The 19,580-nt window shown below is 43.2% G+C and overlaps 1 protein-coding gene across 1 annotated transcript in view; it reads right to left on the bottom strand.

Annotated features, from left to right (window-relative positions):
• The window catches only part of PTPRT (protein tyrosine phosphatase receptor type T), a 457,975-nt gene that overhangs the window by 110,131 nt on the left and 328,264 nt on the right, over positions 1–19,580 (bottom strand). Inside the window, exons 10-11 of the mRNA XM_051802833.1 lie at positions 10,334–10,535; positions 6,829–6,931 (exon numbers count right to left, since the gene is read on the bottom strand). Coding sequence (XP_051658793.1) covers positions 6,829–6,931; positions 10,334–10,535 — 305 coding nt within the window. The remainder of the gene's footprint in view (positions 1–6,828; positions 6,932–10,333; positions 10,536–19,580) is intronic.

Raw genomic sequence — 19,580 nt, 5'->3', positions numbered from 1 at the left:
CTCTCCCATTTCTGTCCACTGCCAAAGCTCTCTGTGGAATGGTCACAGACACAGCAGGTCACCCAGGTTCCCACATCAGCTGTGCTTCTGATGGCTGATAAATGGCCAAAGGCAGTTCTGTGACTTTTTAAGGGACACAGTTCTCAGATGAACAGTTTTCTGTTCCAGTAAGAAAATGCATTTCCTGTACTAGATGAAACAATTGACCCCAAATGCCCTTTATCCTCACTTTTTAGCACTAACACCTGGCTCTTTGGGGGAACTAAGAAAACCTTGGAACCTCCATTCCATAAATGATGCCGTGGTACATGAAAGACTACAAATATTCCTTCCTGAAACTTATGGTTGTCAATCTGCATCCTGATGCATCCCTGTATCTCCTGACACAACAGGCAAAGCACTTCTAATATTCAGAATAATTTCAAGTCCTACTGAAGCCATTATGGATGATCCCTGGAAGTGTCCAAGGCCAGGTTGGACAGGGCTTGGAGCAACTTGGGATGGTGGAAGGTGTCCCTGCCACTGGCAGGAGGTTGAAATGAGATGGTGTTTAAGGTCCCTTCCAACCCAAACCATTCTAGGACTGCATTTAATACCACAACTTGACAGCTCTAGCTGAAATGGAAGTGCAGGCTCAGGACTGCAGGGTTCTGGCCAAACTAACCAGAGTTTGGGCACATCAACGAGGTCAAACCTGTGAGTGCTTCTGTGCAACCCTATTCTGTTCTTTTTTTGGTGTAACAAACATCATGCTGGTCCTCACAGCTGCCATCATTCCACCCAAATTCTCATTTTCATGCTTTCTCATTCTCATTTTTGTTCTCTCACATTTGCACATGGTTAAAGAAAAAGCAGATCTGGTTTATCTCTAAGAAGAAAGAAACTCTCTCATTTACCTTCAAACCCTGAGCTAAATTGAAGGCAGAATGCCAGGCAAGAGAAACCCAGCTTGAATGATTTCAGAACAATATCCCTGAGGTATATTATGGGAGATGTTAATTAATACAGATAATTAGGCTTATAATATCAGAAGCCTAGATTGATAATCTCATTCCTCATTAAATACAACAAAATTAAAAAGATCTAATGTGACGACTATTTTGCCCTGTATTCAATCAACCCACTCATGTGATGCAGACATCTGAATGTGAGCTTAGAAAAGGCAGGCCAGAAATTTGATTTTCCAGGTACTAAGAAGATGCCTATCAAGGCAATCCAACTTTCAGAATCAGGCAAGATAATTTCAGCATTAAACCCCTTTTTATTGTTTTGCTTGCTCCTTGACTCCAGTCTTTATTTTGGAACACAAGGTACGCTGCATGGGAGTTTTAAGAACAAGCAATTGCCACCCTTTTCATGGCATTAATGAATTAATTATCAGCACAAATGCCTGAGGTGAGCTCATGTGATTCCACTGAGAGGCTGCAAGGCAGTGAGCTGAACAGCACTGCTCCCTGTACAGTGATGGAGATCTATACACCAAAGCCACCAGCTCCAAAACAGAACAAAAACCTCAACAAATATTGTGAATTTAGAGTTTCTCCCCACGGAATCGAGGTCACTGGGCCTGCAAACCACTCTTTTGTAAGGATGGAAAGAACTACTGGGCAGGAAAAGCAAAATCAGACCAAGGATGCCAGTGAGAGGGATGCAGGAAAAGTCACTGAGGATGAAAAGATGATGCCCAAAATGACAAAAAAAAAAAAAAGAAAGAAAGAAGGAGTTATCTGGAGATTAAATTTATAGCCTGTGGCTCCACACGCTCTCAGTTTCTGCTTTGTTGTTGATGGAAATGAAAGGCAAGTGTTAGCTAGTTAAAATCTCAGTTCTCCAACATAAAATGGAAGCAAAACCACTGCCTTCCATCACAGGAAATTTTCATTTGTTACTGAATGTAGGAATACTTAGGTACGAACACATCTTACAAGATTGTTTCCTGGGAGAATAGCTCGGGCATAAAACCAGAAAAAAACATTGTTCTTATGTGTTCTGTTAAATAACACTACAGATGTTCTCTCTTGATATGTTCAACATCATGGACACCAAAAATTACCTTTATTTCATGCTTAGAAGACCAAGACTCAGATGTTGATACTTAAGAGTACATGAGGCTCAGTCCATATAAATTAATTTCTCCTCCTGGCTGAGTGTTGATATGAAAATATTTATTTGACCTTTGCCCAGTACTTCTAAATATATTTTAAATCTTCAATCTCCATTCTCTTATTTGGATTTACTCCATTCCTTTCAGATGTACATTAATAAAATAAGCCATCCTTCCTCACAAAAACGATTGCAAGTATCTGACCATTGCATGCATTCACAATAAATGATCCTACCTGAATATATTTCTCCAGGATCACTTACACATGATACTTACACTGCAAATATATATATATATATATATATATATATATATATATAAATATCAAATATATATATTCTACCCCACCCCAAAAAATATATCTGCAAAAAGGCAAGAGCAAAGGTCAAACAAGATTGTTCCAATTATACTGTTTTATAATTATACTGTATATAATATATATATAGTATATATAATATACAATCATACTGTAATATAATTCCAATTATATTACACAGTGCAGGGATCAGGTGCCTAAAGACTGTCCTGTACCTGGGTGCTGGCAGCACACAAAAGAACACCACAGATTATTTACTGACACATCTCTGAGAACTGCAGGAAGATAAAGAGATTAAATCCATCTTCTTCCAACAGAAAAGTTCTCTGCTGTCTGAAACCCCCCAAAACATAATTGCAGGTTGTTCTCTAACATCCTCCTACAGTGTCCTCCAGCTCCAGCACTCAGAGCAGGGTATGGGCATGGCAATCACACCTGTGGGCAGCATTTATGCCAACTCTGAAATCCTCTAAACTAATACCTGCTCTGGAAATTTGATTTTCTTCATAATAGCAGTATAGGTAGACTGACAGAAGCAACGGTGTGTTAATAAACCAGATGGACTTTCAAATATCCAACACCCAAAAACCAGCCCAGTGGACGAATCGTGTGGATAAAACCCCTCACAGTGGTATTTCCAAGCAGTGAGTGGGATATAAAGCCTCAAACAGAGGTCTGAAGATGTCATATGTGAATAATCTATGCAGGACTGACTCAGCCCTCCTGACAATAACACATTCAAAGGCAGAAATATCCTCAAAATCACATTGGAGATTTTCAGGAAAGAGCTGAGGAGTAAAGATTGAGAACACTTGCATTCTTCCTTGCTCTTGTGAATGCATTATAGATGAATGTCAGCCCTCAGCATATCAATCACAGCACCATTCATGGGGTTTAGATTGATATAAGAACACCTAAAAGTTATTTTTAAAGGGCAATGTGGAGTCAAGCTCTGCAGGTTATACCATGAAAAGTAAAGGCACCAATGCAGTGCCTGTGCCACAAGGGAGAACATTTCTGCTTGCTGAGGCTTCTTTTGGCAATAGGACAAAATAGATCAAAGATTATCTAAGTTTATATTAATGCTATTAGTTCATATGAAAGTGTCTTCACTGTTACCCATAGATCATTAACAATGCAGAGTTCATGGTCGTTATTTTATAAACAACCACATTTAAATTATTTATCACGAGCACTGGGGAACATCAGAAATGTCTTAATGCTCAAAGTGACTTTGGAGTTGGTGTGTCTGCTTTTCAAATGAATGATAAAAACAACAAATCTTATTTTTAATATCCTACAGTATTACTCTAAAAACGTTCTTGCAGACCATGCTCCATCTCTGTGCTACAGCAGAAGGAAATAGCTCAAAAATAAGTTACTTAACTATCTTATAGATGGATACTACCTTGGAGTCACACCCCTACATCACTCCAGCTCACCAGCCCCACAACAGAGATTGCTCAGACATTGCCCTAAATCTCTGCTTGTCTTAATGCCTTCAGTACCTGAGCACAGGATGGCATCACATCCTTGAGGGGCTCTAAGCCACTTAAGTTTGTGGCAGACTTTTAAAGTACATTTTTTTTTATCACATTTAATAGACATGACTGGAAAATACCACACTTGTGAAAGAGAAATAAACCATGTACAACCAAAAGGCAGAACAACTGACCAGACAAAAACAAAGATATATTTGAGTTCAGCTTGAATACAATTAAAAACATTGAAGAGAATAAACCACCACCTCACTCTTGTGTAATTAAGAGTGTCCCAAGGAGTTCATAGTATGTTATTCATGTGTTATTCCTGTAATGTGCTGGGTGCTGTTGACATTCCCTACTCTGAGGGAATGTTACCTGCTTCTGCATAGGTATTTTGAGAGAATCTCACAAATGGGAGTGTGCAGAACAGACTGGAAGAAAAGGGAACAGGTTGGGAAAATAAAGGTTGGAATAACTGGATTTGTCAAGGCAAGACTAGGAACAGTCTGGATGGTTACACAGAGGAAGGTACTCCAGCATTCTCGGGTTGTCATATTTAATAAAAAGCTAAAATTCCTCCTCCCCTTTACTCCCCCTGCCTGTCCTGGTTTCCATTCACACATCTGTAAGTCAATAAAATGGACTCATAATAGGAAATAATTTTATCACTTAGATGTGGCATGTAAATATTGCCCTCTCTGCAAACATGTGTATAATGGCCTACGATGCAATTAAAGAAACCTGAGTGAAAATTTATAAAAAATCTCTACCAATTTTATATACAGATGCATTTGCTGGCAAAGGCATTATTCACTGAATGCAGTTAAACTGCAGTAAATCGACTTTGAGAAAAATCACAAGACTTTTCAATAAAAAGACAAAATAGCAACACTGTTAAGACAGCAGGTGGTAAAACGAGATACAGGAATGTTCCCCCATATAAAGAAATAAAACAAAACAGAGCTGTGTGATTTTACTGCTCTTTTCCAGCAGAAAAACATCCCTAAAGGACTCAGAAAATAGGCTCCTAAATTTGCTCATATGGAGTAGCAGAGATTGAAAGGGAAACTTTGAAATACATTCCTCAGAAAAGCTAGAGAATGGATGGTGCAAGTCTTAAAGAGCAGACTTTTTTCCTGAGCCTGTCAATGCAATCTGGGGGAAAGCTGTGACACAGGCTGGACCACCAAGCCATGTAGGATATTTCATTAAATCCAGCAGTTTACCTCTGAGCAATCTGCTCCTGAATACATCCTTCAAAAGCACTAAGAACCTGTCAGTGAGGCACAGAAGTCCTGGTCACTTGGAAAGAAGGAACTAGAGGTTTTTTAAAATACCAGGCATGGAAAAAGCTTCCAAGGTCTCTTGTGAAAACTGGAGGTAAAAGCCTGAAGATCCCACAGGGAGGTCATGGATACCTGCTGGATACCACTGCAAAGCAGGACCCACTGCTTTTCTAAGTGATTCCAGTTGCTGCTCTCAGTTGAGAAACCTGGCAGGAGGAGTGGCAGGATGAGGGGAAGGATGAATGGCCAACTGGCACTTCTGCCAGTGACAGATAAGGCAGTGCCAGCTCAGAAGGGAACTTTGCTCATCTGTGCTGGTGCCTTTTCTCCATGTACAAACCCACCCCGATGGAAGAGAGTGACAAAGCACAGACCTCTAAGCCATGTTCCACAGTCAGGGAGTGTCCCAGTCCAGCATCTCATCATTAAGAGCAGGGCCCAGCTCAGAGTCAGCCAGAAGAAATGTTTTTTTCTATTCCCCAGGTTCCTGGGCAGCTCCCTGCCCCCAGATGACCAGGGAAGTGACTGCACCCCTGTACTGGGCACTGCTGAGGCTGTACCTTGAGTGCTGTGTCCAGTTCTGGGCCCCTCACTGTGAGAAAGACATTGAGGGGCTGGAGAGAGTCCAGAGAAGGGAATGGAGTTGGGGAAGGGGTTGGAGCACCAGAAGCTGCTGAGGGAGCTGGGGGGACTCACCCTGGAGAAAAGGAGGCTCAGGGGGGACCTTCTGGCTCTGCAATTCCCTGACAGGAGAGGGGAGCCAGATGGTGGTCATGCTCTGCTCCCAGGACACAGGGATAGACAAGAGGAAATGGTCTCAAGCTGCACCAGGGGAGGCTCAAGTTGGATATCAGGAAGAATTTCTTCATGGAAAGGGTTGTCAAGCACTGGAACAGGCTGCCTAGGGAGGCTGTGGAGTCCCCATCCCTGAAAGTGTCCAACAACTGGACATGGCACTCAGTGCTCTGGTCTAGTCTACAAGGTGGTGAAGGGTCAAAGCTTTCCCAACTTAAATGATTCTGTGGTTGTGTAATTCTGTAAATCCCCTGCTCTGTCAGCAGGACCTGCTTACCTACACTAGCAAAGCCTCACTAAATCAGAACTCCTTTTCTCTGCACCAGATTCATTCCTTCACTGTACCACCAGCCCAGCAGCAACAGCTGGATTATGTGTGTGAGAAGTGAGGTCAGACCCAGAAACTGCACAAATGCATCTGCAAGCATTGAAGACAGTTCAGGCATTCCTACAGTACTTACAGACAGGCCTTGTTCACCATGGAAGAGAGGGCAGGATGAAGACCTGGAGCCTCCTCCACCTTCCCACAGCACCACTCAGTACCCAGCCCCACGTCCTGCTGTGCTCCAGCCCTGCAGAGGCATCTGAAGTGCTGCTGAGAGGGTAATAACCCTGCACAGTGCCAGCAGCAGTCCTTCCTGGAGGTTAACAGCAGGAGGCAAGGAGGCTGAGGCGTTTATAAAAGGAGACTGTGAAAGGCAGAATCAACAGCCGAGTTGGCCTTTTAGTCAGCGCTGGCTTTCAGCAGCTCCATTATCAGAGGAGGACGAGAGAGGCGTGAGGGAAGCCTGGGGAGGAAGGAGAAGGGGGGGGAGCTGTGAAGAGAGAAGACAAAACACCCACCTGACAGGTGCTCCCCGGGACTGAGCAGGCTTCAGCATCACGGTGATGGTGGTGTCGGTCTCGTTGAGGGGCGAGTCCGTGTCGTACTCCGGCATCGACGGCGCTGCAGCAGAGCAGGGACACGTTAGGAACACACCACTCATTCACTCAGGTTAACACTTCCTGCAGACCATTTCACATTCCTCAAATGAAATACCAAAATACTCCCAGGTGTTACGACCAGAGTTACCAAAACTGCTTAAATATTTGGACGCTCTTTTTCTCTTCAAATTAAACGGGAATTGGCCCCCCTGGATCTTCAAGCTGGCTTTGAAAATCTTCAAGGTGGCTTTGAATTTTTAAGATTTAGTAATGCTTTGAGGTGGGATCATTCCTTCCATTTTATGGGGGAAGAAAGAAAAACGGACATGATAAAAAAAAACACTCAAGAGGAGTGAGTCAGTGGCAGAGCTGAGGAAAGCACCCAGGAATCCTGAATCTTTTCTGGTCAGTGGATTAGCCTTCTCCCATCTTAAGAGTTGTTAATACAGAGACTTAAGCTGTGCCCCCTTGATTAGCTGGAGGGTGTGTTATGGAGCACAGAAGATGAAAAGAGAGTAGCACAAATTAGCCAGGTTATTTTTGCACCCAAACCCGTGACATTTTACCCCAGTGCTTTAGTGATGCTGACTCAACAGGCAGCTGCACAGATTCCAGGGCTGCCCTCAGGCAGTTCCCAGCCATGGCATCCCCATCCCTTCCCTGACATGTTTTCCAAAGCAATACAGAAACCCAAGGAATATTCACACTCAGTCAAACTTTAGTTTCTACTTCTGCTTTGTTATCTTCTCTTAGGATCATTCCATGAAAGTAGAAATTTTCCTTAGGAAACATATTTTACTTATTACTTTTTCCTTCCTGTTTGGGACAAATTCATCTATTTGGGACAAATTTTACTGTGTAAGAACTGAAGAGATCACGAGGTCAGAGCAGTATCAAGTCTGTTCCAAAGATGCAAGTTTGGTTCAAGTATCTTTAAAGTACAAAGCAAACAGAAGAATTCACACAAATAGTTCACCTGTAACTCACAAGGGCAGGCTGCACTGTGGGGGATCCCATATTTAATCCTCTCATGGTGATTTCCACTGTAATCCTGTTTACAATCAGGATTTTTATCTAAATGCCTGAAAACTGTCAAGAATGGGGCTGCTATTATCAGCTCAGCTACTGACTTCCCTGTCAATAAGCCAGGGAAGAATGAATGCCAACTCCTTCAGGAGGATTTCTCTGAAATAAGGTGCTCTGCATCAAGGGGAAGCAGTGAGACATTTAAAGAAGACACATATCACCAGTGGTCTTCTGTACTAGAGATCACCACAGATGCTGGAGATCACAGACTGATTTGGGTTGGAAGGGAACTCAAAGATCCTTTTGTTCCAACCCCCTGTCCTGGGCAGGGACACCTTCCACCATCCCAGGTTGCTCCAAGCCCTGTCCAACCTGGCCTGGGACACTCCCAGGGATGGGGCAGCCACAGCTTGGAGATGGCAAGGCCAGTTTGGACACCACAACAAGGCTGGGCTCTGCCTTTGCAGCCTCCACCATTCTGCTCTGAAGCTTCTGCCCCAAGTGCAGCACTGCACTGGTGCCACTGAATTGTTTCTGGATTAGCTGTTGGCTACCTTGGACACCTCTCAGACCTGTTCAATCACCCACTGTGTGATCACTGCACCTGCCACAGACAATAATAATCTTACTGTCAGACACTGTATAGCTGAAAAGTAAATGGAAGAAATAGGTCTTGCCAGGCCCAGCTAAGGGCATGGAGAATAAATAATCCAGTGATCCTGGTCTGTGCTAGTCACAGGACAGCAGAATAAGATACAGTAGTTTTCTTGTGTGCTCCACACAGAATAGGTGTGTGGCACCTCACTCAACCCACAATTGGCAGAGATGTCCCTAAAATAGCAAGCCCTGCTCATCAGATGAATGAATGCCTGTGTTCCTGCCCAAAGAAAAGTCCTGAGAAATTCTGCTACTCAGTTGGGATTGAGATGTAAACAAATGTGTCCACCCATATAAACAAATATGCTCACATATTGCTACAGCACAGATGTCTTTCTGTTTTCAAACACATACAGACTTACAAGGACATTCCAGTCAGTGCAAAAATCCTTCTTCTCCCAAATAACCTTGAGACTGCCTTTTAGAGCAAGTTGAACAGTCATTTCCAAATTACTTGGAAAATGCAAATGTCACAAATTTGACCATGCAATGAGATAATCCAATGTCAGAGACCATCCTAACGCTTGCATGGAGTTTGCACCCAGCTATTGTGACCCAGGTATTCCACAGGTGGCAGGAAAAAAAGACAATAAACCAAGTGTGCATACAGGTAGTAGTCATGCAGGCTTCCAACACAACTTGAGCACTCATGGAATAATAAAATTCAAAGGAAGAGAATCAGAGGGGAAAAGCACTACCATTGTTGAGCTATTTTACTTCTCTGGTCACAAAGGAGTAGAGTGCACACAGTGCTGTCCCTTCACAGCAGGGCTGCACAAACCCCAACAGTCCATGCAGCTCTTTGGACACTTAATGGCTTTACTTCAAGTAATTTAGGGCTTTTGGACTGAATGTTAAGGGTTCAAACCCTGCAGATGGTCAGCAGAAGAAGGGGATGCATTTTACTTCCTTCAAGTTTACCCTGTCACTTATTGCTCACAATTTGCTTTTATTAACCAATTTTGAAAAAGGGCAGTGGAAAACACACACTGTTGTGCCCTCTTTCCTACAGCACTCAGCCCTAATTTTAAGCATTCCAAGTGTCCTGAATGTCCCAAATGTTTATTTTGGCTTTACTGAAAAAAAAACCAGTTAAGGTAGTTCAAAAAAATGTCAGCACTTCTCTCTGTTAGAAAAGCTATTTTAGTGCAATCAACTAAATGTTAAAATTAAAATCAACATATATCTGCCCAATATCACCTCTACCATCCCTTTTCTGATAACTAGCCTAAGTCTCCTCTTTGTTTTTTCACATGTTCTCTTTGCAATGCCTCCTTATTTTAGTGCCTTTCATATTCTTGTCTGCCTACCTCAAGCCCTCCCTCTGCTCTTACTCATAAAAACCCCAATGAAAACAGCTTTCCTCCTTTATTTTTAGTCTCTCTGCACTATTAATTCCATTACTTCATTACATCCATCTTGGTGCATTCTGAAAATAAAAACCACATTACTGAAGGAGCTTCCCCATCCAGGCAGATAATGCTGACAATAATTATTATAGAGGTAGCTCATTTGTACAACTAATGATGATTCTCATTTAAAACACTCCACAAAAACATTTAAGATACCCACAAATTAACCACTGCATTTGTTACCAGATCAAACACAGGTTTAAAAATCTGCCCTATGAAATTGGGAGAGACACTGAGTTGAATATTCTTAATTGTTTTATGCACCAGCTTTAGATCTAAAGAACAAAGCACTGGAAAGAGGTTTATTTTTTATTTCTTCAAAGCAGTACCTGAAATTTTAGTTGCAATCCGAGTGGTGATGGGTGGCCCAAAGCCCTTGACTGTGCTGGCTTTGATGGTGAAGGAATATGTGGTCCCTGGGTATAATCCTACAAACAGGTGGTGGGTCTCATTCCTCAGCTTGAACACTTTCCCCCTTTGGCTGGACAGGTCAGCACTGGGATCCAGGGACCCAACGGCCTTGTATGTAATCTGCAAATGAAGAACAAGGAAAGGAAGGTGATAAGGGGCCTATTTTTGCTCCCCTGTTTGCCATCTCTTGAAATCAGATGTTGAAAACACAAGGGCAGGGATAATTTCAGTATCTCTGGTGAGCAGCTCTGTATTTGCATCCCAACGTGGCAATTTTACTTAGGGAAAAACTAATCTTTTCTCTCCACTCAAACCTCAGCATGGGTTGATCCACAACAAAAGATGCAATGAACTGCTTTTTTATTCCAAATCTCAGAACTTCTGTAGTCAAATCAGAGCACACAGCACGACCGGCACAATTACCAGGAGAATTTCCCACACAATCCCCCCCAGCATCTGAAAACCCTCGGTGCAAACATGGATACGTTTTCCTTTGGAAAATCATCTTTACCACATTTTCTTTTGGCAAATCATCTTCTCATAAGGCAGCTGAAAACAATGGCAGCAACAAAGGCTTTGTAAGTCTTTTCCTGTGCTGAGAGAACACGCCGAAATGAAACTGTACATTTAAATGAAATAAATATCACCAAGTCTTTAGATAAAAGCCCTTCTTTTTGCCTTTATTGTAAGCCAGCCACTGACATCCTTTCCCTCCCCTCACTCTGAGCCTCGGAGTGCAGATTTACATGTGGTTTACACCTGAGAGAATAAGCCAGGAGGGTTCTGGACCTGGAGAGGTGTCAGGAATACACCTGTAGCTGGTGCCAGTGCACCTGGAGAGGAATCCACACTGCAAACACGCCTTTGAAATCCTGCTCCAGCTCCATCATCCCACCCAAGGAAACCCACTGGATATACAGACACTTGCAAGCAAAACTCATGACTTATTTACCAGCCAATTCCTTGCCTGCCTTCCAAATTCAATCCAAAGGCAGCTCAGTTTCAGTAGAGCTGTCAATATAATACACTGTGCTCTGCTGCTCTCCTAACCTTTCCTGATATTATGGGATCCTCACTTATTTGTAGTGAAACACTATGAATAAATCAATGTATGTTAATACACGAAGTCTTCAATTTTTTATGAAGGTCTCCACAAGAATCTAATTCCCAGCTTTGCTTGAAAGAGCCTTTGAAAATTTTTAAGTCGTTTGTCTCGTGACAGGAGGAAAATGTTGCATTTTCAGGAAAAATAAATAGCCAATGTTTAAAAAGGGGAGGTTTTAATAGTAACAGGATAAATAAGAGACTGATGGTGCCAGCACAGTCAGATGGTGAAGGAACTCAGAAGGATAAAGGACAGGCACATTCCCAACAGCACAAGAGGGACAGAACACTGAGCCCTTCAGGAGCCTTCAGCTGGACAGACATTACATACTCAGGAGGATGATTCAAATCCCAAAATTTGGCTACATGAGTCCAGATTCTGTGTAAAACGTAAACCAAGTCAACAGTACAAGTTCAAGTCTACAGGAAGCTATCAAAAAAGGCTTTCTATGTTTAATTTCCAGGTGTTCAGTGATATATAATTGCTGTGACAGACTGTGGGGAATCAAATAAGAACAGATCACTGTAAGAAATACAGTGACCAGTTCTTGCTCTCAGCAGAGTCAGCCTCGAGCTCTTCTCTGCCTCCCTCAAGAGGGGTTGAAGTGGGGAGGAAAGTGTACACAGACACTGCCAGGAGAGCCCGTGGCCCACCTCTGTGATGACCCTTGTCATGACCACCATGAGCTGGGAGTCTCCACATGGCCATTTGTGACACATTTTTGTGGTTGAGGGACTGGATTTCTGTGGTTGCTGAGTGCTGATGGTCGAGCAGCAAAGCCCCAGGTGAAGCAGATGAAGCAGCCCTGAACACAGAGCCCTCCACTTGGAAAAGGAGGCAAACAGGGAAAATCACCATCATTTCTCTCTGCCAAGTGAGATACCTGCTGTTTCTTGGATATTAATGCTACCCTGAGTGTGGATTAACATCTGAGAGCTCTGTCTCAGTCTATCCCTCCACGGACCTCCCAGCTGAGCTGCAGCAGCTGCCACTTCAGCTGCATCCCAGCTGCCCTTGCCAGCAGCATCTCCTGCAGTGGGGGATGGCTGCTCCCTCCTGCCCTGGCACAATCCATGCTCTGCCAGCCTCAGGCTCCCCAGCCATCCCTGCAGCACTCCTCACAGTGTGCCACCATCACCTCCAGTCAGTGGTACTTCCTCACTGGAGTATCTGAGCTACTCATGATGGATCATGAGATCACTCAGTATGGATCTGTGTGAATCCACGTCCCTGTGCCAGGAGAGTTCTCCTATAGAAATAAAGATGCTGCAATACATCACTTATATGTTCTTTTTCACGTGTAAGTGTATCCTGCACCAAATTATAACCAGCTGAAAGGAAGACACTAAGGAATTGCCACTCCTCTTAACTGATTTAAACTAAATTTTCTGAAGCAAGGGAAACTGCGGGGAACTAGAGAGTGAAAAATTTTCAAGAAGAAACCACGGAAATTTCAAACTTTGGAGTCATTTATAAAAGCACAAAAACATGTCTGGAGAAGAAATACTTTCCTGGAACAAGAAGGATGCTGGAAAAAAAAAACACCTGCTCTTGTGGTTCCTATGCTGAGTATTTATCTTAATTTCTTGTTCCAAGTGTCAAAGCATTTCATTACAAAACAAACAAGAGATTCTAATCAAAAAAAATGAGATGACTCAATCGCTAGAAAGCAGCTGTTCTAAATTATAATAAAAAAATCTATTTTAAAGACAAGTCATGTCATCTAATACTTGTGCTTTCTGGGGAAAAAAGAAAAAGAAACAATATTAATAATTTAAATGTTTAAAAACCTACAAAGAAAACAAACAGGAAAATACTCAGAAATATATTTGAGAATATAATTCTGACTGGAAATATTGAAAATATTTATTTGCACTCTGATGTAGAATAAATGCAAATACAAAGATGAGGAAATTTCTCACAGGATTGAAACTCTATGTTTTTTAACCACCCTCCTGTTATCTCCTGCACACCAGGCACTGCCTTAAGTGGAAAGTTGCCTTTCCTCTACAAACTGGAATGTCTGTCCCATGTTTACATATGGAATGGAGAGTTTACATATTGGCTCCAGCAGAACTTGATGATCCCAAGGAAAGCTTTTAGTGGCCAACACTACAATGGTTCCAAACACAGCAAAACCAGGCAAAGAAATACACATTAATAAATGCTAAATCTTTCTGGGAATCTCCTTCATGGAGTTAATGAAACACTTCTCAAACTGAAGCAATGAGAGAAGCAAATCTGGAGAAATCAGCAAGTCAGATGGTGAAGGAACTCCGAAGGAAAAGGACAGGCACATTCCCACCAGCACAGGAGGGACAGAACACTGAGCCCAGGAGCCTTCAGCTGGACAGGAATCACACACTCAGGAGGAGCACAGAGGATTCAAATCCTCTGCAAAATTTGGCTACATGAGTCTAAATTCTGTGTAAAGTGTAAACCAAGTCAACAGTACAAGTTCAAGTCTACAGGAAGTTATCAAAAAAGGCTTTACATGTTTAATTTCCAGGTGTTCAGTGATATATAATTGCTGTGATAGACTGTGGGGAATCAAATAAGAACAGATCACTGTAAGAAATGGGATTGTTAGTGAGTTCACTGCTGGATCTTAATTATTTATATCCTTTATAATCTATATAAATACGTGATACAGCATCCAAACTATGCCAGTGCCCTACTAACCAGAGGCATCCCCTCTTATTCCATCCTTCTTTCTGTTTTTCACCCATTTTAAACCTTGGAATATTAACTCCTTGAAATCACCGAGCTGTGTTAACCACCACAGGGATGTAGATATATAATATCTACAGCTCTTCTCTCCTTCACAGAGCCCAATTTAACACAATTTTCCAGGGAGATGGGAATGCTTTGCTAACTGTCATTGTCTGCAAAACTTCTCTTACAAGGGCTTATAAAACTTTAACAGGGAAGGGAGAGACCACAGCAGAGGAATTAACTAAACTAGGAAGCACAAGGTTATTTTCCACTGCAAATGTTTCTTCAGAAGAAAACACATAATTAAAAAAATAACAAAAATAATCCCCCCTTAACCCACTTGGATTTTTCCAAAAGCCCAGAGGATTTCTTGCAACCAGAGAAGTTTGGTGAATTTTACTCCTTCTTTGCACAGTGGGAGAAGAGAGGGCTTTGTCCTGTGCTTTTTGAAATAAAATTATCAGCAGGTGTGGTTGAAAATTAGAGGTTAAAAAGATCCCTATGCAAAAAGAGGGTTCATATTGTTAAAAATGTGGCAATTAAACAGTGAAATGGACCATCAAGCAAAGTGATAAATTATACTTTGGTTTGAGGAGTTCCTCTGGAAGGACATATTATGGCACAATCACAAGGCCACAAGCTTAATACAAGAACAAACCATGATAAAGATCTCATGACTTCACTGAAATGGCCCTTGTCCTCCACTACTAAAATCCTTTGGGACCCCTGGATGGCTGTTCAGATTCTCTTTAATCCTCTTAAATAAATAAATTAACAGGACAGAATATTCTGCTCAAAGCACAGCTGATATATCCATTCAGCCTTCCCATACATCTGATACGTTCCAGTGAGCTTTCCCACTGAGGGGGAACAGAGCTGTCAGGATTTTGTGTGTTCAGAACCCTAAAACTGAGGGCAGCAAACTCCAGTGTCTCAGGACTGAGAGCTTGCCAGTCAAGGCAAAAAAAAAAAAAAAAAAAGCTCCTATATTTCTTCCCACAGCAGTTGATCCCAGTATGCAGAGCACTTCATCTTATATCTTTTGCCATATAGAATTAATCAACCCCAGCGAGCAGAATTTTGCTCTTTACAACCATATCCACCATCAACCATCAGGACTTTAAGCTTCCCCTCTGATTTTAGCAATTGCAGCCTGTTCCCATGCAAATGGTAAGAGCTGCTGTTAAATCACACACTACTTTGTGGATACATTATACAACCTTATATCTATTTTCCATTTTAGTGACAGCCTGCACAGCAGTTTGGGGAAGGCATTTAAAACTTATAAATCCATTACATTATTCCCCTACATTTCCACTGACATTTTATGTTCCTGTCTTTATAAAACAGCCCATCCTGCCTCTCCACACCCTCACACAACCCCTAATACTTGGGGACACTTTGGAGATGACAAGTAGCTGCCACATCCATCCATCCATCCATCTATCTATCTATCTAAAATGGTATTTTCCCCCCTTTTTCACTTACTAGTGACTCAAGACTGAAAAAAATCTCTTGCTATGGACAAGAGAGGAGCCAGAAGGAGGAACATGACACAGCCACTGTTTGCAGGACTCTGCCAAGGTCAGGAGTGGGGTCTGCAGGACACCCTGACTACTGTCTCTCCCTTTACTGAGCCAGAAGAAAAGGCAGCTTGTCCTGACTTCTTGCTGCTTTTTGAACTCATTCCTGTCTTGTGAAGCAAGACCTTTTTTATCTGTTGGTTCTTGTCATATCCTGCTGCACAGAGGGGCACAGGGAGGTGGGTGCACTGGGAATAAGGATCCCAGGGGACTGTCACAGATGTCAGCTCCTCCAGGGCTGCTCAGTGAGCAGGAGAGGAGGAGGAGGCACCACCCTGTGTGACCAGAACAGCCCATGAGCTGGAGTCACTCCCACACCAGGGCTGGGCTCAGCCTCCCCTGTCCCAGGGGACTGTGCCCTGTCACCATGTCCCCTGACTCAGCTGACAGAAAGGGCTGGTACCAAACCCACTGAAATAACAAAATAAAGCCACTGACACCCCAGAAAATGAAAAGTGCAGACCATTCCCAGCTTTAATTCATTTCTTTTTTTAAAGTGGCGTCCTCTGGAGAGGGACTTTTCACAAAGGCAGGGAGTGCTGTGACAAGGGGGAATGACTTAGACCAGACATTATGAAGAAATTCTTTACTATAATGGTGGGGAGGCCCTGGCACAGGTTGCCCAGAGAAGCTGTGGTTGTCCCATCCCTGGAAGTGTCCAAGGTCAGGTTGGAGAGGGCTTGGAGCAACCTGGGCTAGTAGAAGGTGTCGCTGCCCATGGCAGGGGGTGGAATGAGATGGGCTTTAAGGTCCCTTCCAACCCAAACCCTTCTGTGATTCTACAACTCTCATTTTGAAAATCACTTCACTAGAGAGACACTGCTACTTCCCAACTGCATAATCCTCTCTGGAATCAGAGTTACTCCTATTTAACCAGAAGACAGCCAGGCAGACTCAGTTGCTTATGAGCCTGACTTAGTGGTGTTTAAACCCTCCCTAGTACAGCTTTAGAAAAGCTCAGTATTGAGGTGCCTGGAGCTCACACCAGTGCACTCACACCCGACTGCAAAGCAGAGCATCCCTGTGAGAGCCAGGCTGGGGTCCTGCCTGCCCAGCACCTGCAGGCAAACAGGTACCTCCCTCCTGTGCTTTCCTACACCACTCACTTCAAATTCATAACAGGGCTGGCACAAAAGTTCACAAACAGACAGGAAATAATTTTGTCACGGGCAAAGCGTGATTTTCCAGGGCTGGAAAACATTATGCAATTCAGAGGAGTGCAGAGATAAGGGAGTCAGGTATCACAGAGAGCACTGGATGTGTTTCACAGGCTTCAGCACTGCAGATGGAGGGGAGGGGAAACCAACTGCAAGGCTTCCTGATTGAAAACACCTCGGGAAACAATAGGCTATTTCGTTTTAAATCTTGCCTGACATATTCCACTCCATGCTTTAATAAAGCCTACAGGAAAACTTCATTTTCCCCCCGCATCCCAAAAATAAACACACATCAACTGGCGCATTCAAGTCTGACAGAAATATCCTTGAACTCAAACTTATCCAAACATATTCCATTCATTTCCCTGGTTGCTGCCTCAGGGAAGCAGTGTTCCTCCAGCCAGGTGTTAAGATGCCAAATGCAATGTGAGTTAACCAGGAAAATTACTTTTATCATAGAATCACACAATGCTTTGGGTAGGAAGGGACCTTAAACATCATCTCATTCCAACCCCTGCCATAGGCAGGGACACCTTCCACTAGACCAGGTTTTTATGATGGAAGAAAACCAGCTGTGGCTCGTGGTGTCTCCTGGAAATGTTTTATTTAGAATTCAGCATGTCCAGAGGGTGTACAAGGTGAAGGTTTTCTACTGAACATCTCACTTGCTATCATTTCAGGCACCACTGACCCTCCAGAAATTTTGCAAGGCTTCTCCTTAGTCCTTCCTACATATGGATTTATTCTCACATAGTGAACAGTGAGTTTCCAAAACACATCTTTTTGAATCGCAGTGTATATTGTTCATAAGATACCTAACAACAAAAGCAGCTTCAGATTTCAATGTAAAGAACAGCAAGGAAGAGAAGACTGAGAAAACTGAGAGGGGATCTCCTCAATACACACAAGTATCTCAGAGGTGGGTGCCGAGAGGATGGTGCCAGACTCTTTTCAGAGGTGCCCAAGAACAAGACAAGGAGTTATGGCCATAAACTAAAACACATGAAGCTGCAACTCAGTATGAGGAAGAACTTCTTTCCATGGAGGGTGGCAGAGCACTGGAACAGCTGCCAAGGCAGGTTGTGGAGCCTTCCTCTCTGGAGACATTCCAAACCCACCTGGACATGTTTGTGTGTAACCTGATGTAGGTGACCCTGCCTTGGCCTGGATGATCTCCAGAGGTCATTCTGGATTCTGTAAAGAGCTATTCCCAACCACATCTTTCCCTTCCTACCTTCTAGTTGAATCTGACAACAAGAGGATTCACAAGATGCTTTTAAAATTATGAACACATTCCTTATACAAATCAGCCCAGCACCAGCAGTGAGTGTGATGTGGCTTCTCCCCAGTCCCTGCTCACCAGGCTGAGGAGGAAGGTTTAAGGCCCCCTCCTCTTCAGTCCATCTCTTAGCACCAATTCTTTAGCTGGATAAGGGCAATTAACACTTCTGAATTCAAACCTGACAAGCCAAAACCTTCCCCAGCCTGAACCTTACTGAAGAATGAAAATCAGCTCTTCTTCCCCACAGCCTCTTGCTTGAGATCACTCTCAGAATGACACTTCCACAGTAAAACACCACTGCATGGACAGTTATTGATGCTTTAAGAAGCTGATGCAATACAGGGAGTGAATTACAAAGTCACTGTCAGCTGAACCCAACAGCAAAAATCAGGTCCAGATCCATGAGACAGAGCCCAGGCTTTTGTTACACCACTTTTCCTGCAGAAATCTTTACTTTCTGCCATTAATTCTACATTTAATCTTGGCAAACCACAGTCCCAGCAGACAACCAAAGATCTTTCCGTTTGCTTTCTAAAGGTGAAACATAACTGTTGTTTTGTACAATTGTAAGCAGATTCTCAGAGATTCTCCTCCTGCAATAAAGATGCCACTCCAGGTTCCCAGCCACATGGAGACTGGCACTGTCCCCACTCCTGTTTACAGCATGACTGCGTGGTAACACTTGCCACTTCCAGTTCCTGGTAGCAAACAGAGTGCAAATCATAAACAACCAGGGGCTGGGATGTGGGTTATACATTTGATTTCAAGTTCAAAGCCAAGAGTGTCGGAGGTGGAGGACTCCGATCTGTGTTTTTGCATCAAAGCATGCAAATATTTTGTCTAGCTCACCTCCATCTTCACATTCCAGCACCAGTCTCACTTGGGTGTGAAAGATAAGACGTGAAGAACATAAGGAATCCCATCTTTTTCACATATATTATCAGAGCTTCTTGTTTTCTTGAAGAGAACAGGAGAGAGGTACGATCCCTCTTGGCTGTTGTTCAATGGGATTTTGAAGGAGGGCAATATCAGTGACTGCATTCAAAGAATCCCAGAATGGTTTGGGTTGAAGGGGACTTTAAAGCTCATCCAGTCCCACTCCCTGCCATGGGCAGGGACACCTTCCACTAGCCCAGGTTGCTCCAAGCCCCATCCAGCCTGGCCTTGGACACTTCCAGGGATCCAGGGGCAGCCACAGCTTCTCTGGGCAACCTGTGCCAGGGCCTCCCCACCCTCACATGGAAGGATTTCTTCCTAATATCCAATCTAAACCTGCTCTCTGGCAGTTTAAAGCCATTCCCCCTTGTCACTCCATCCCTTGTC

Source organism: Manacus candei, unplaced genomic scaffold (assembly GCF_025592945.1).
Source record: "Manacus candei isolate 608988 ecotype Guabito, Panama unplaced genomic scaffold, ASM2559294v1 h1tg000057l, whole genome shotgun sequence".
Classification (NCBI taxonomy): Eukaryota; Metazoa; Chordata; class Aves; order Passeriformes; family Pipridae; genus Manacus; species Manacus candei.
Note: the sequence above shows the minus strand (reverse complement) of the source record. Positions and strands in the feature narration are given on the sequence as shown.